Source organism: Borostomias antarcticus, assembly GCF_949987555.1.
Source record: "Borostomias antarcticus genome assembly, chromosome: 11".
NCBI lineage: Eukaryota > Metazoa > Chordata > Actinopteri > Stomiiformes > Stomiidae > Borostomias > Borostomias antarcticus.
This window is the reverse complement of record NC_140244.1, coordinates 519,336-536,770: the sequence shown is the minus strand read 5'-3', so window position 1 is coordinate 536,770 and position 17,435 is coordinate 519,336. Positions and strand designations below refer to the sequence as shown.

At 49.6% G+C, this 17,435-nt stretch overlaps 1 protein-coding gene across 1 annotated transcript in view; it reads right to left on the bottom strand.

The window, feature by feature from the left end:
* Nucleotides 1-16,449, bottom strand: part of LOC311315092 (uncharacterized protein) — a gene marked incomplete at its 5' end in the record, with an annotated part of 28,280 nt that extends 11,831 nt beyond the window's left edge. The window contains 3 exons of the mRNA XM_084445693.1: nt 12,794-13,664; nt 15,125-15,178; nt 16,426-16,449. Of these exons, the coding sequence (XP_084301819.1) occupies nt 12,876-13,664; nt 15,125-15,178; nt 16,426-16,449 (867 nt within the window). The 3' untranslated portion in view covers nt 12,794-12,875. The remainder of the gene's footprint in view (nt 1-12,793; nt 13,665-15,124; nt 15,179-16,425) is intronic.
* Nucleotides 16,450-17,435: the final 986 nt, after the last annotated feature.

Genomic DNA, 17,435 nt, shown 5'->3' with positions numbered 1-17,435 from the left:
TGAACTTTTTTCTTCTTTTTTTTTTAGACATGATTCACTTTGTTTTTCAAACTGAGAGATTTCATGCCCTACTTCCCCCCTCGGTGGGTGTGTGAGCAGCATTCCATCAGACGATAAAACAGAGCATCACACTGGAGTGCGTTGTCTGTGTGTGTGTGTGTGTGTGTGTGTGTGTGTGTGTGTTGTGTTTCTGAGCATAAATGCAAGGATGCATGTATTGTTGTGCGAGTGTTTGGTCGTGTGTGTGTGTGTGTGTGTGTGTGTGTGTGTGTGTATTTGTACCAATTCCCACAGTAGAAAACAATCCACTGTCAAGAATGTAGTGTGTAGAACGTCCATCCATAGACAGGAGTGCCCAGTAGTTGCTATAGGAACCACGTGACAGGGGAGTCAGTCGTTGGAAAGATGGCCCAGATCTGGGTCTGTCTGGATCCTATTTGGGGCTCTGTTTTAGCCAAGCCAAGCATGACGGCCGCAGACAGCGCAGGACTCTCAGAGCACCGAGGGAGTTGAGACCCTGGTAACCCCATGAAAGAGCCCGCTGCCCCCTGGGACTATCCGTCAGAGGAGCTCCACTGGGAATGCAATTGGTCGGTTGATTGACTACATTAGATAACGTAAGTATAAAGTCATGCTAGCCATGTGATCGCTGTAACTAGAGGTTTAGGGTTAGCTACGGTATTAAGTACCAGGATCATCACACTATCAAAGTAGAGAGATGAGGATCAATGAAAATCAACACTCACTTGTTCTCAGGCTACATTCTGCTAACTGATCGTACTTCTTTGGGAAATGATTCCTGGAAAAACCCCTCAAGACTCAAGACTCTGTTTGTTGCCATGTATTGTTTATGGTTCACACACACTAGGAGTCTGACTAGGGTTAAGGCACACGCTGTTGTAGACGACCTGTGAGAAATGATCTTGCTTGAATCAATCCCAGATAGCAAGTGGATGTGTAATGATTCTGGGCCAGATATATATAGGCCGGAACTAAGCCACAAGGGCCAGATCTGGCCTGTATATGGCCCAGATCCGCTTGCTATCTGGGATACGATTCATGAATGTACTTTACCTGGGCTTGATGTCGACCAAGCCTTTGCGCCACCTCAGAAGGAAGCCTGCTACATGAGAGTGACGTCGGCGAGATCCATACTGGTTGATGATGGTGCCACTGGAGTCTGCAGGTCTCACTGTAAGGCAGGGTCTCCCAACATGGGGTCCGGGCCCCCCCGCTAGGGGGGCGCCAACAATCGCAGCGGGGGTGCCAGGCCTCAGACAATTTGAGGCCTTAATATTAGCTAGACAAATATTTGTCAAAGAATCATGTTATTGACATATCACACAGCAATTTTAACAAAATACATGATTATATCTGATGAAGGGCCAAAAAGCCTTGTATTTACGGTACTATAATACCATTGAAATTCAACAAATTAATCGGAGACTATGAATCGTGTCAACATTAGTATTATTGCTACACTGGCGAAGCGTTTCATTGTACCCTAACTTACACCTGATGGAATTTACGTACAAACACAGACTGGACGTTCACAGCAGTTGTTTTTTTTTTGGGGGGGGGGGTAAATTCTAAATTCCATCAAGTGTAAGTTAGGGGGGTTCTGGGGAAGGAAGGTTGGGAACCCCTGGTGTAAGCTATCCCCTTCTCAGCCAAGACCAGAAGCAATAAGCTGGTATCACTCACATCAAGGCTGTATGACTTCACACACTCGTCGAATCATACAGTAGATGCGCTCGATTGAATCAGTAGAGTAGCCTAGTTTCCAGAACAAATTCTATTATTTCCTCGGCAAGAGAAAGAACGTTTAAGCTCACTTGCCCAATGATGCTGTAACAGCGCTCTGTAAACATGCTTTAATCATCACATGTACCCAGAATCACAGACATAGTTGTTCTGTCTGTCCCTTAAATCACCCATTCAAGTGGTATGATTCAAACTCATGACCTACCTTTATATCTTTCTTTCTTCTTTTTTTTCTCTTTCTTTCTTTCTTTCTTTTTTTTTTTTTTCTTTCTTTCTTTCTTTCTTTCTTTCTTTCTTTCTTTCTTTCTTTCTTTCTTTCTTTCTTTCTTTCTTTCTTTCATTCTTTCATTCTTTCTTTCTCTCTCTCTCTCTCTCTCTCTCTCCCTCTCTCTCTCATCATCTGTACTGTCTCTCGCCCCCTCCTCTAGCACTACCATTACCACAGTGTGTTTTATCACTGTGAAATATTGACCGGAGAAAGAGCAGCCAGATGTACGACTGCTCTCTGTTTTCCAGAGGCCCCAGAGTGAATGGGACAACAGGGACACGAAGCCAGCGTGATGGTCAGCCCCTTCTCCACAGCCAGGGACACAAAGCCAGCGTGATGGTCAGACCCGTGTCCACAGCCAGGGACACAAAGCCAGCGTGATGGACAGATCCGTGTCCACAGCCAGGGACACAAAGGGACACAAAGCCAGCGTGATGGACAGATCAGTCTCCACAGCCAGCTGCTCCCTAGGCCCTCTGGTCACACATGCTCCCCTGACGCTCAAGTGAAATGTAACCTATAATGGTCTATAAGTGTCTTACAGTAAAAGCAGATGCTAAAGTCACTGATAATGAGCATCCCCAGTGGGTACTGTATATGTGTGTGTGTGTGTGTGTGTGTGTATGTGTTCCCTAAACTTAGAGATGTATAGGGCTATTGCTAAGTCCACAAATGCACACATATGTGTTTAGACACACACACACATGCATTCATTCGTCTACAGGGGAGCACTTTCACGATAACCTCTTACACATGTTTCTCAAACACAGCTTGGCCGCCTTCGTCCTCCCGTTCCATTTCTGTCAGAAACGCATCTCAGAGCACGGAGGAAGCAACCTTCCCTGACACTGCACATCCCCGCCTCACATTAATAAAAAACTACAACTCCCACAAGGCCTCATTAGAGTGCTCCCTGCAGTGCTGATAGGGACAGAATGGGGCTTTCGCTCTGTATGCTGAGCTACGCCGCTTCAGCCGGAGTCTCGGAGGAAATGAAGGCCCATTGTCCGAGACCTGCTTTGCCCTTTCTGTTTCCCTTCACCGTGTCACTGTCCATTCCTCAAACGCGGTCCTGTGACCGTGAGTCTGGGAATTTGGCGCCTACCTTGTGAAACCCGGGACTACTGTCCCTCCTGGCTAGCTAGGCTAGCGTTCCGCGCGTTGCTAACTAGGTTAAGGGGAAAAGAGGTCATTCATGGATATGAAACAAGGTTCTGTTTTGAGGAGTACCGCCGGCTCTGGATCCACCTTATCGGGCTCCGCAGGGGGTTGGGGGGGGGACAAAGGAGACGCAAAGCATTATGGGTAGGAGAGTCAAACACAGTGTTTATGAATAATGGTCAGAGACATGTCAATACTTAAGAGTTTAAGTCGCCTGTAAGATTGACTTTACTGAAGTGAACTACTCTAATGCAGTTCTATTTCGTGGAGCTCCGCCCAGGTTGGTGAAACACAGGGCTAGCTCCTATTGGCTAGTGAAACCTAGCCAGCTACATTCGACTGAAGAAAAAAACCATACACGCACCTGTGTCCAATCAGGTACGCTGCACCACTGTACCCAGATAGCAAGCGGATCTGGGCCATATACAGGCCAGATCTGGCCCTTGTGGCTTAGTTCCGGCCCATATATGGCCCAGAATCATTACACATCCGCTTGCTATCTGGGTATAAACGGGCTTCACCTGCACAAATGCTCCTTTGAAAATTTCAGCTTGCGAAGACGACTGAGAAGAGAAGAGCCGAAGATGACTACACAGCTCTCTGTGGATCCCTGGACCGCTAGGAGCAGCTGTGCAGGTGAAGCCCTGTTATACAGTGGTGCACCGGACCTGGTTGAACACAGGTGCGTGTATGTTTTTTTGTTTATTCAGTCAAATGTAGCTAGGTTTCACTAGCCAATAGGAGCTAGCCCTGTGGGGCTCTCATAGAACTAGGGTTACGATGCGTAACCATCGATCTGGTTAGCGTTACAACGACGCATAATTATAGCCTGTAGCCATGACACGGTGCAATCAAGAGCGAGCGCTTTCATATCTCACGCTGCAGAGCTGAGCAGCGGCCGGAGCTGATGCTTCCAGCATCACTGACACTTTGATTGATTTGCTCTGGGTCCTACCGTCCGATCTGATGCCTGAATAAAATCAAGGCATACTGTACAGGACAAACTACTGGATAGATGGTAGGAAAGACACTCTTCATCCTTCTCATAGTCATATTCCAGCATGAGAGGAGTGACTTTGAATAGACGCATTGTCCCAGTTCTCGCGGAGAACACTACTAACGTATAATTGATCCACAGTGGTTTGGCATGTTGTTTAACAATTTGTGCTGTAACACACACCGCCAGTTATGTAAGGAGGAGGGATCCGGGCCCGGTGTGTGTGTGTGTGTGTGTGTGTGTGTGTGTGTGTGTGTGTGTGTGTGTGTGTGTGTGTGTGTCAAGAGTATGTGTGAATGCCTCTGTTACTGGACTCTTAACGACGGTGCATGTGTTTGAAGCAGGCCAGGTTCTAGGAAGAGGCCTTGGGGACTGGAAGAGTTACAAGGGAAAAACCTCCACACATGCTTGCCCTTTAACGCTAAAAACAAACCCTTCCACATAGTACGCCTTTGAAAGAAGTACCAGTCTATCCTCTGGAAAAATAATTCCATAAAGATCCACTGTTTAAAAGCTGAGCACCAGCCCATTTAATTAATTCCCAGATTCATAGTTCACATGATAGTTAATTCAGAATGCTGTTAATACATCATTATTAATCAAATCACTCCATGTCACTTAAAAATGTCTTGACTTAATTGCCTTGACATTGCTATAAAGATTAATAGAAACTTGCTCCTTAGACATAAAGGTCATGTGAATGGAAAGTAGCTTATAACTTGATATTACTTTAGCAATCAAGACACTCCCTCACTAGCTTCACACAGAGCGACACTTAGACATTACAGCTGCATAAACGGCCTATGATGTATATGTGTATTAGACTCATTTTCTCAGAATGACTAATGCATTTTCTCAGTTGGATCTTTATGGTAAACAAGAGAGTTCCTCTTGAGACTCATCCATCTTCATAATCATCCTACACACTCAATGCTTATTTTCAAATGGTGATTGATTGGCAGTAACAGCGTTTGACCTAACATACAGGAGCAAATAGATTGAGTGTAATGACCATGCAAGCACCTTAGACCCAGAAGGAAAATATGAGTTTTAAGTCTGGACAAGAAGCAGGTAACTTTTCGAGCTACTGGTATCAGTTAACTTGTGTACATACACAAGAGAAAATACTATTTATCAAAAACTGTGCTGCTTATCCTTATGTAACGCTGTTGACCGGTTATCAAAAGACCATGCTGGTCAATGGTCCACATGTGTGTATCTGTATCGGCCAGGTCCAAAACAAGGGTGAATCTACCCTCCCTCTACCCTACCCTCACCTCACTCAATCTACCCTCACTCTACCCTACCCTCACCTCACTCAATCTACCCTCACTCTACCCTACCCTCACCTCACTCAATCTACCCTCACTCTACCCTACCCTCACCTCACTCAATCTACCCTCACTCTACCCTACCCTCACCTCACTCAATCTACCCTCACTCTACCCTACCCTCACCTCACTCAATCTACCCTCACTCTAAGGGTGAAACCTGACACTCAAGGGGCAAAACCTCAGCCTAGATGTGCAGGTATGATTTATATGTAGGCTAATACCACAGGATCCAGGCTACGAAAATGTAACTTTTCCTAACACAGTGTTTATCTGATTTGTTTTTCATGAATCAGATATTAGTTTGTTTTACATGCATAGAAACATAAGACAATATTGGGAGTAAACAGAAAAAAAAAAAAAAAAAAGTTGATTTCAAAAGCCGAACCCGGGTCGATGCATTGCTAGACTGATACATTACCGCTCGGCCACCGGCAGTATAGTAAACTCGGTAGGAGAACTAGATATAATGCTGGTCCAAGTTTGGCAAATGTGTTCTTTTAATCCGTGAATCCACCCAGTGATTCTGATCCGCACCAAAATTGAATGTGTTCTATGTTGCCCCATGCTACACCCCTCCAACGAGTTTCATGAGAATCGCTCTGGTAGTTTTTGTATAATCCTGCTATGTGACCGAACGAACAAACGAACGAACAAACGAACGAACAAACGAACGAACAAACGAACGAACAAACTAAATAACACACACGTCTAAAAACATCCCCTCCGCCAACGGTCGCTGGGTGGAGACAATAACCGCTCATAAACACTTTCTTGACACCCTAGCAGATGGCGCGCTCACTCGCTCCTCTCCGTCCTGGTGAGATACCAATCTGTTGCTCATCTAAATCCCCATCCAGGAATTCCAAGTGTATCTATCAAAACAAACAAAGCATTATGGGGCTTTCTAGTAAAGCCAGGGAGCACGGGCGGAGAGATCCCCTCCCTCATCCGCCAGAGCGGCCCGCCGAGATCAGAGAGAGCGTTCCGGGAGCAGCTGCGAAAGCACGCCTTCCTTCCTTCCTTCCTTCCTTCCTTCCTTCCTTCCTTCCTTCGTCGTCACCCCCGGAGCCTGCGCCGGAGTCACCCCGGCCACATTAACGCCGCGTTTATAAACACTGACCGCGTTGAGAACGGAGCCAGAGGCGCTATGAGATGGTCATTTTCTGTGGTTCGGTTGCATGGGGGGGAAAAAAGTAGGCCTACTTTGGAATTGTCGTATAATGTTGCTAATGAGAACAAGATTCACTTGCATGTTTGTAGCTCAAAGACTCGAGTGCATTTGAACTCGTTTATGTTTTTAGTTGAGGAGATGGGATCATAGTGAAATTGTATTTATTAGGATATTAAACCCTTTGAGGGGAACAATCTAATTTCCTAACATCTAAGACAAACACTACATAACATGAATCATAACGAGTTCAAGATGACCTGATTTTGAAATAAAATGTGGATTCACCTTTACCACTGGCCCACCCCCCACCCCCCCCTCTCTCTTTGATATTCCAATTTTGAAAGATGAACTGGACTGACACTCATATCTCCTTGCTGTCGTCAGTGGCTGGTATCCTGTTTGTTTGTGCCATTGCCAAAGAGATAGATGTGGGTCCTAAAGGGACCTTGTACCTCCTTCTATTGGGCTAATATTGACAGAAGCTCAACGCAACCATCGTCATCAGCTGCAAGTGGGTCACTGACATGGGGTTCAGCCAGGAGAGATAGGCGTCGGACCTGGTCAGTCAGAGAAGGCAGGGTGTAGACCACACGAGCTGAGAACTCCTGGGGTGCGTTCAAATTCAGCAAACATAGCGAACGTTTGCAAACGTTAGCAAACTATTTTCCGCTAGCTTTGTGTTCGCCGCAAACGTTTGCTAACAGAAGCTAACAGTCTGGAGGGTAGTTCGGCAGTAACGGAACGAGGATCACAATGGACCCAGCCAGGCTTGTAGCCTAACGGTGTTTTGGTATTGGTTTCATTAAAAGCCGTTCAGATGTGACTGTTTGGAGAAAACATGTTTGCGACGAACGTTCGCCTCCGTTAGCTGAATTTGAACGCAGGCCTGGTTACTACGTCAAGGCTTCAGGGGTTTCAACAGCACTGCAGTTGTCAAGCCTGCATGAAAGATGAAAATACGATCAGTATCAAATACTTTGGGTGGCCGGTCTTTGACAATCCAAGTGAAAATACACAACATTCACACTCTCACAATGTTGTGGTTCTGGGAGTAAATCCCCCTAATCTGCCGACGTTTCGGTTAGACCTTCATCAGGACAGATTTGAATAATCACCCACTAAGATTTAAGAAGCATCTCAAAGGTCCTTTATCAACCACACGGCTAATGACACACACAAACACACACGTGAATGAGCACCCACGTGACACAGTACACATGCCAGTACAGATCTGGCCCTTGTGGCTTAGTTCCGGCCCAGAATCATTACACATCCGCTTGCTATCTGGGAAGTGCTCAGTCCAAGTCCTGGTCAGAAGGACTGAAGATCATCTGTTCTTCTGCAGGTTTTTCATATTGGGTTCTTTGGGAGGAAACCCTTATGAACACGGGGAGAACATGCAAACTCCACACAGAAAGGCTCAGGAGATACCCCACCTGAGTATCTGACTACCCTGGGAGATACCCCACCTGAGTACCTGACCACCCTGGGAGATACCCCACCTGAGTACCTGACCACCCTGGGAGATACCCCACCTGAGTACCTGACTACCCTGGGAGATACCCCACCTGAGTACCTGACCACCCTGGGAGATACCCCACCTGAGTACCCTGGGGAGATACCCCACCTGAGTACCTGACTACCCTGGGAGATACCCCACCTGAGTACCTGACTACCCTGGGAGATACCCCACCTGAGTACCTGACTACCCTGGGAGATACCCCACCTGAGTACCTGACAACCCTGGAGATACCCCACCTGAGTACCTGACAACCCTGGAGAGATACCCCACCTGAGTACCTGACCACCCTGGGAGATACCCCACCTGAGTACCTGACCACCCTGGGAGATACCCCACCTGAGTACCTGACCACCCTGGGAGATACCCCACCTGAGTACCTGACTACCCTGGGAGATACCCCACCTGAGTACCTGACCACCCTGGGAGATACCCCACCTGAGTACCCTGGGGAGATACCCCACCTGAGTACCTGACTACCCTGGGAGATACCCCACCTGAGTACCTGACTACCCTGGGAGATACCCCACCTGAGTACCTGACTACCCTGGGAGATACCCCACCTGAGTACCTGACAACCCTGGAGATACCCCACCTGAGTACCTGACCACCCTGGGAGATACCCCACCTGAGTACCTGACTACCCTGGGAGATACCCCACCTGAGTACCTGACCACCCTGGGAGATACCCCACCTGAGTACCTGACAACCCTGGAGAGATACCCCACCTGAGTACCTGACCACCCTGGGAGATACCCCACCTGAGTACCTGACCACCCTGGGAGATACCCCACCTGAGTACCTGACCACCCTGGGAGATACCCCACCTGAGATACCCCACCTGGGTACCTGACCACCCTGGAGATACCCCACCTGGGTACCTGACCACCCTGGAGAGATACCCCACCTGAGTACCTGACTACCCTGGGAGATACCCCACCTGATCACCTGACTACCCTGGGAGATACCCCACCTGAGTACCTGACTACCCTGGGAGATACCCCACCTGAGTACCTGACCACCCTGGGAGATACCCCACCTGAGTACCTGACCACCCTGGGAGATACCCCACCTGAGTACCTGACTACCCTGGGAGATACCCCACCTGATCACCTGACTACCCTGGGAGATACCCCACCTGAGTACCTGACTACCCTGGGAGATACCCCACCTGAGTACCCTGGGAGATACCCCACCTGAGTACCTGACTACCCTGGGAGATACCCCACCTGAGTACCTGACCACCCTGGGGGAGATACCCCACCTGAGTACCTGACCACCCTGGGAGATACCCCACCTGAGTACCTGACCACCCTGGGAGATACCCCACCTGAGTACCTGACTACCCTGGGAGATACCCCACCTGAGTACCTGACTACCCTGGGAGATACCCCACCTGAGTACCTGACCACCCTGGGAGATACCCCACCTGAGTACCTGACTACCCTGGGAGATACCCCACCTGAGTACCTGACTACCCTGGGAGATACCCCACCTGAGTACCCTGGGAGATACCCCACCTGAGTACCTGACAACCGTGGGAGATACCCCACCTGAGTACCTGACTACCCTGGAGATACCCCACCTGAGTACCTGACTACCCTGGGAGATACCCCACCTGAGTACCTGACCACCCTGGGAGATACCCCACCTGAGTACCTGACTACCCTGGGAGATACCCCACCTGAGTACCTGACCTCCCTGGGAGATACCCCACCTGAGTACCTGACTACCCTGGGAGATACCCCACCTGAGTACCTGACCACCCTGGGAGATACCCCACCTGAGTACCTGACCACCCTGGGAGATACCCCACCTGAATACCTGACCACCCTGGGAGATACCCCACCTGGGTACCTGACCACCCTGGGAGATACCCCACCTGAGTCCCTGACTACCCTGGGAGATACCCCACCTGAGTACCTGACTACCCTGGGAGATACCCCACCTGAGTACCTGACTACCCTGGGAGATACCCCACCTGAATACCTGACCACCCTGGGAGATACCCCATCTGAGTACCTGACCACCCTGGGAGATACCCCACCTGAGTACCCTGGGGAGATACCCCACCTGGGTACCTGACCACCCTGGGAGATACCCCACCTGAGTACCTGACCACCCCGGGAGATACCCCACCTGAGTACCTGACCATCCTGGGAGATACCCCACCTGAGTACCTGACCACCCTGGGAGATACCCCACCTGAGTACCTGACCACCCTGGGGAGATACCCCACCTGAGTACCTGACCACCCTGGGAGATACCCCACCTGGGTACCCTACAACCCTGGGAGATACCCCTCCTGAGTACCTGACCACCCTGGGTAGAACATCCCCAGTGCCGACAGCGTCCCAAGCGGGAATCGAACCCAGGACCTTCTCGCTGTGAGGTGACACCATGCCACACCAACTGAACCAAATTTCAAAAGTATTAACTCTGAGATAAGTCAAATACCCTACTTGCAAGTATTTTATGCTTTGTTATGTAGTAGGTGTGGTTGGATTTCAATGTCTACCCTCAATGTGTGATGAGGGAGAAATGTTGGCCAAGGTTGAGGACTCTTCAGATGTCTGTTGAATTCATATTCTCTCTATACCTCTTGTGAGATAATGGACTGTGTGAAATCCATGGCCTGGATTTCAATTTGAATGAGCTCATGAATAAGTATAAGTATTTCAATCACGGCAAGTATTGAGTCAAATGGATTCAAATCGATGCCCATATTCTCACTGAGGCAATGGTATGGCTATATGTCAATATATGCGCATACTTCTGCCTAATGACCGTTTGGACATGCTCATGATTGTTTTGGACAGACTAATGTGTGCGAAAAAGCAATCTTTTCTCTATTGATCAAAACCGTTGTTGAAATGTTGGCAGCGGGTCCAGTTCTTGCGTGCGTTGTCGAGTGCTTCAGATCGTCCCTCTCACCACACCCCACTTCTCACCATCATCATTAAAAGAAGATTTACTGCAAAACCATTCGGTTCAGGATCAATGTTAATGGACTCTCATCATCATCACAAACGACTGTTCTCTGTAGAAGCAGCCCTTCGCCCACCAAAACACTCGCTACACTTTCTCCTTTATGTCCTCGCCGTCTCCTCCTGTCCCCGGAAGTCATCGTCTGATTCACAGCCTTTATGTCCTCGCCGTCTCCTCCTGTCCCCAGAGGTCATCGTCTGATTCACAGCCTTTATGTCCTCGCCGTCTCCTCCTGTCCCCGGAGGTCATCGTCTGTCTCACAGCCTTTATGTCCTCGCCGTCTCCTCCTGTCCCCGGAAGTCATCGTCTGTCTCACAGCCTTTATGTCCTCGCCGTCTCCTCCTGTCCCCGGAAGTCATCGTCTGATTCACAGCACTCTTCACAACAGCTCATTGAATTATCCCACATTGCATTTTCATTGTTTGATCATATTAGCGTCGGGCCTCCACTCCCTAATCTTTGTCTTGTGAAAGTGTAACTATCTCTGTATGGGACCACTGAGACTGACTGCTTCCAGAAAATGTCTCATACTCTTCTCTCACAGGAGGACACGTTGCACCCATAACGCCCCCCCCACCCCCTTCCCCATATGGAAGTCTTTTTAAGATTATGTTTTTGGCATTTGTCTATTCTTTTACAGCGTAATGAAAGACATAACCCGCGTGTGGCTCTGAAAAGGAAGGCTAAGGAATGACTATCAGAAACACATGGCACCGATGTCACGTTGCTTATTTCAAATTGTAACACTTAATTTTGACTTTTTAGGGCATTCCCTCTATATATCCTATAGAGCTGGCCTGGCGCATGACGTGCAAGAGAAATCCTTAAAACTGCCTCAACATTGACTGTGTTCTGAGTGCGTATCCCAGGCGTGTTCTGAGGTGATTTGGAGAACTTGAGATGCCAGAATGTTCCGGAAACATGTACAGGTAGCCTACTGTACGGCCCCTGGGTCTATCAAAGGTTCAATGCATAGATGGTTATTGTGGCACGGTGGCACAGTGCTTTGTACCCCTGTCGCCTCACAGTAAGAAGGTCCAGGTTCGATTGGCCCTCGGGACGCTGTGGGCACTGGGGATGAACATGGTACTCAGGATGGGTATCTCCCACATCCCAGATAGCAAGCGGATCTGGGCCATATACAGGCCAGATCTGGCCCTTGTGGCTTAGTTCCGGCCCATATCTGGCCCAGAATCATTACACATCCGCTTGCTATCTGGGATGGGCCTTTCTGTGTGGAGTTTGCTTGTTCTTCCCACGTTCACAAGGGTTTCCTCCCAAGAACCCCGAAACAAGCGCTCCCCTGGCCGCCCCTGACTGGGACTGGACAGGGCGCTTGGCCTGGTCCCCTGGTCCCCTGGTCCCCTGGTCCCCTGGCCTCCTGGTCCCCTGGTCCCCTGGTCCCCTGGCCTCCTGGTCCCCTGGTCCCCTGGTCCCCTGGTCCTCCTGGTCTCCTGGTCCCCCTGGTCCCCTGGTCTCCTGGTCCCCTGGTCCCCTGGTCCCCTGGTCCCCTGGTCCCCTGGTCTCCTGGTCCCCTGGTCTCCTGGTCCCCTGGTCCCCTGGTCCCCTGGTCCCCTGGTCCCCTGGTCACCTGGTCTCCTGGTCTCCTGGTCCCCTGGTCTCCTGGTCCCCTGGTCCTCCTGGTCTCCTAGTCTCCTGGTCCTCCTGGTCTCCTAGTCCCCTGGTCTCCTGGTCCTCCTGGTCTCCTGGTCTCCTGGTCTCCTGGTCCCCTGGTCCCCTGGTCTCCTGGTCCCCTGGTCTCCTGGTCTCCTGGTCTCCTGGTCCCCTGGTCTCCTGGTCCCCTGGTCTCCTGGTCCCCTGGTCCTCTGGTCTCCTGGTCTCCTGGTCTCCTGGTCTCCTGGTCCCCTGGTCCTCTGGTCTCCTGGTCTCCTGGTCTCCTGGTCCCCTGGTCTCCTGGTCCCCTGGTCTCCTGGTCCTCCTGGTCTCCTAGTCCCCTGGTCTCCTGGTCTCCTGGTCTCCTGGTCTCCTGGTCTCCTGGTCTCCTGGTCTCCTGGTCCCCTGGTCCTCTGGTCTCCTGGTCTCCTGGTCTCCTGGTCTCCTGGTCCCCTGGTCTCCTGGTCCCCTGGTCTCCTGGTCCCCTGGTCTCCTGGTCCTCCTGGTCTCCTGGTCCTCTGGTCTCCTGGTCCTCCTGGTCTCCTGGTCTCCTGGTCTCCTGGTCTCCTGGTCTCCTGGTCCCCGAGCGGGCAGGCCTCCTGGTCCCCTGGTCTCCTGGTCTCCTGGTCTCCTGGTCTCCTGGTCCCCTGGTCTCCTGGTCTCCTGGTCCCCTGGTCCCCTGGTCTCCTGGTCTCCTGGTCTCCTGGTCTCCTGGTCTCCTGGTCCCCTGGTCTCCTGGTCTCCTGGTCCCCTGGTCCCCTGGTCTCCTGGTCTCCTGGTCTCCTGGTCTCCTGGTCTCCTGGTCCCCTGGTCTCCTGGTCCCCTGGTCCTCCTGGTCCCCTGGTCCCCTGGTCCCCTGGTCCCCGAGCGGGCTGGCCTCCTGGTCCCCTGGTCTCCTGGTCCCCTGGTCCCCTGGTCCCCTGGTCCTCCTGCATGAGCCGACCGCTCCCGGCTGCCCTCGGAGGGAGGATAGCAAGGATGGGTTAAAAACAGAGAAACGTGTGTGTGTGTGTGTGTGTGTGTGTGTGTGTGTGTGTGTGAGTGTGTGTGTGTGTGTGTGTGTGTGTGTGTGTGTGTGTGTGCGTGTGTGTGTGTGTGTGCGTGTGTGCGTGTGTGTGCGTGTGTGTGTGTGTGCGTGTGTGTGTGTGCGTGTGTGTGCGTGTGTGTGTGTGTGTGCGTGTGTGTGTGTGTGCGTGTGTGTGTGTGTGTGTGTGCGTGTGTGTGTGTGTGCGTGTGTGTGCGTGTGTGTGTGTGTGTGTGTGTGTGTGTGTGTGTGTGTGTGTGTGTGTGTGTGTGTGTGTGTGTGTGTGTGTGTGTGTGTGCGTGTGTGTGTTTCAGCGTTGCCGACCTCCCTAGACCATGTTCTGTGTTCACTGCTGACAAATAAATGATGTTTATGTTTGTTTAACTAGCAATTATGATGTTGCTTCTCTTAAATTTGTTTTCAACAGCACAATCCAACTTTGAAGTGAGTTAAGCCCCATAATGCCGGAAGGATCCGGGCGCTTTGCTACATCAAGCAGGGCGGCAGTGTTATTAGTTGTCGTCTTGGCGCGCAGTAGATCGCAATTACCCACCCCATCTACCCCATCTACCCCATCTACCCCATCTACCCCATCTACCCACATCTACTGCCTGATACACGACGAGGGGAGAGAGGAGCAGCTCAGGGAATTGTGGGTTATGAAATCTGGGTGAATGGAATCTGACCATCGGGAATATTGAAAGACTCTGACTCTGGCAATGACAAACACACACACACACACACACACGTACACGTGAATATTATTGATCTCCACATTGGGTAAATGAGACATGTAGCCTAATGCATCCTTTGTACGTTTGACTACCTCCTGTGACTAGAGACACTACAATATTGTCAGGCAAGACCTGATTGGCACCCCAGCAAACCGAACCGTCAAACCGTTACAACACGCAACCTTGAGAAAGGCCTTTACAGACAGCTGACATGGCACATCAAAATTTCACAGCATGATAAATTCAGTGTGCAATGACACTGTGTTGTGCAATTTCAACTGTCTCTCTCCTCACCACAGGGCGAGATTTGCTCTGTTACATAACAGCGATGGTCCAATTCCTCAGACCCAATCAGGAATCAAAGCTACTGACTTTTGAAATGATCTTCTGCTCTTCTGTCTCATCGGTTCAGTGGATCAGAGGGTCAGCCAACATGGCTGGTGCCTTTGAACGTTATAAGCTGGTATTGAGGTTAGGTGCCTTGCTCAAGGGCACAACAGACTGATGGGAATTCACCCAGAAGCTGTCCAGACACCAGTTACGTTCTCACCTTGTCAAGTGGCCTGGCCTGGGTCTCGAACCAGCGACCTTTTTGGTCACTGGTCTGACGGTCAAATAAGACAAGACATGAACTGACATTATCAAAGAGGGCATTCAATCATATCTCTCTCGCATAGCCCTTTTCCACCAAAGGAACTCTGGTTCGGGAACCGGTTTGTTTCAAAATTCCTGGAACCTTGGTTCTGTCCAGAGAACGGGCCCGTGTTTCGACCAGTTTTGAGCCAAACCGCCCATGATGTCGTCACGGTTCGCACTGAAAAACCTACTATTTTGTGGTGCCGGTTCGGAACCAGCTTTCGGGTTCCCAAACTCATTTCTTTTTGGTTGAAATGCTCGGAACCATTCAAAATTAGGTTCGCGAACCAGCACCGAACCAGTTCCCTCTTGGTGGAAAAGACCTACCAGTGACTCACTGACCTTTTGGCTTCTGAACATCGATTAGAATCTACAGAATATCAGATCTCTCTCCAGATGTCAGTTCCCCAAACGGAGAACCCTAACCCTAATATAGTGAACATTGGGCAGCTGTAACTGTGCTTGTGTTCTCATTGTGTTCCTGCAGTAATAAGAGAATATGTTCAAAGTGAGCCGAAGCTCTGGTTCAATGTTTACTAGAGGAAGCAGCATTCCAGTCAAGCAGATGACTGGCAGCGGTTAGTTTTACCTCACGCTGTTTTCAGATGGGAGTGGACTTTGTATAAGTCCTCTGGGCTTCCCTTCCATCCCAGCACTGTATTGTAAATTATTAATTTATTGTTATTTTCTTTTAAAACATGGTGCAAATAAACTAACCTAAACCAATCTTAATGACTGACTTTGCTTCTTTATCTAAACTCTGTTGCTATAGTTCTGCAGTAAAGTGCTGAAATGGGTTTGTGTCCAACGTCAAAGTCTTTTATTTATCAAATATGCAGAGTGACAGTGACAGAGTGACAGTGACAGAGTGACAGTGTCGTCTGGATAATGAATGCTAGTGGTAGAAATGGCCAGTGGTCAAGAGACACCCGGGGATGGAGTCTCTCTCTCTTTCTTTGCTATGCCTGTCTACATAGCTGTCTTCTCCGCCCTCTGCTTTCTCTCTGTGTGGATATGTCCTACATTTGCTACCCCCACCCCCTCCCCCCACCCCCCACACCCCTCCCTCAACCCCCGACACCCCCCACACCCCCCCACACCCCGCCCTCAACCCCATGTCTGACTTCTACACAGATGTGTAACATCTTATCTTTTGCAATTGTTCGTCTGTCTGCTGAATCTATTTCCAACTCGTGTTTCTCTGTCCTAACTCACATCAGAGATGCCAAGGGCGGCCATTTTCACTCGTCCTAAAACCACAAAGGAAATGCACAAATCAACCGGCAGATTCTGAAAGACAGGGCTGTCATACTGGTACCAGATCGGACACGCGAGAGTTAACTGTGTACTCTACTGTACAAATGACAATTGTTTTTTCCACCAAATATACATATTTGAGTTTGGCTTTGCCCCTTGCCAACGCAAAATAAATGACGTTTTATGCGACAGTATAGTTCTGATATTGGCATCACTGCCACTCATTATATTCCATTCAAGCATCCAAATACTGGGCAATGATTGAATGTGATTCAACCACACCGAACCGAGTTATTCTCTCTTTTAGTGTGAGATGGACAGCGGCCCTAAGAGTTTGGATGAAGTGTAGAGTTCATAGAATACCACTTTTAAGGAAGCAGCGATCAACTTTAATGGTTGGTTTGATTGATGACCGTCTGAGCTCTATTATGATGCCATACTGACTCTGTTTTTTACAGAGCTGGTTTTTAAACAGAGTCTCACATCGGGGCTATGAGGTGCAATTCATGATTTATTTCCAAATGTTCAGTCCGTATTATGACACGTTTTGATCATAAGAGGGAGAGTGAGACGGGATGCTGGATCTTCTCTAACAGGTCAAGTCCAACAATAGAGCGAGGGAGGGCTCCCGCTCTCTGGCAGGCTCGTGGGTAATGGCCCACAGATGTGCAACAAGCCCCTGGCTCTCCGAGAGGATATCCTGATGGCTGCTGCTGTACCTGCCAAACGCTCACAGGAACAGCATCAAGTACTAACCACAGAGACAGGCTCTGAACATTATCCATTTCTCTGTGATCCTTGGGCCAGAACATAATAAAGAATGTTCCGGAAAAGGAATGTAGACACGTTTCTGATGAGACAACACAACAATTATTACAGGGTAATGGTTTGACATAGAACAGAGTCGTGCATAGGGGAGCAGGGTTGTAGATGCCAGGAACTTGAGGATGAATTAAAGAGTAATCTGT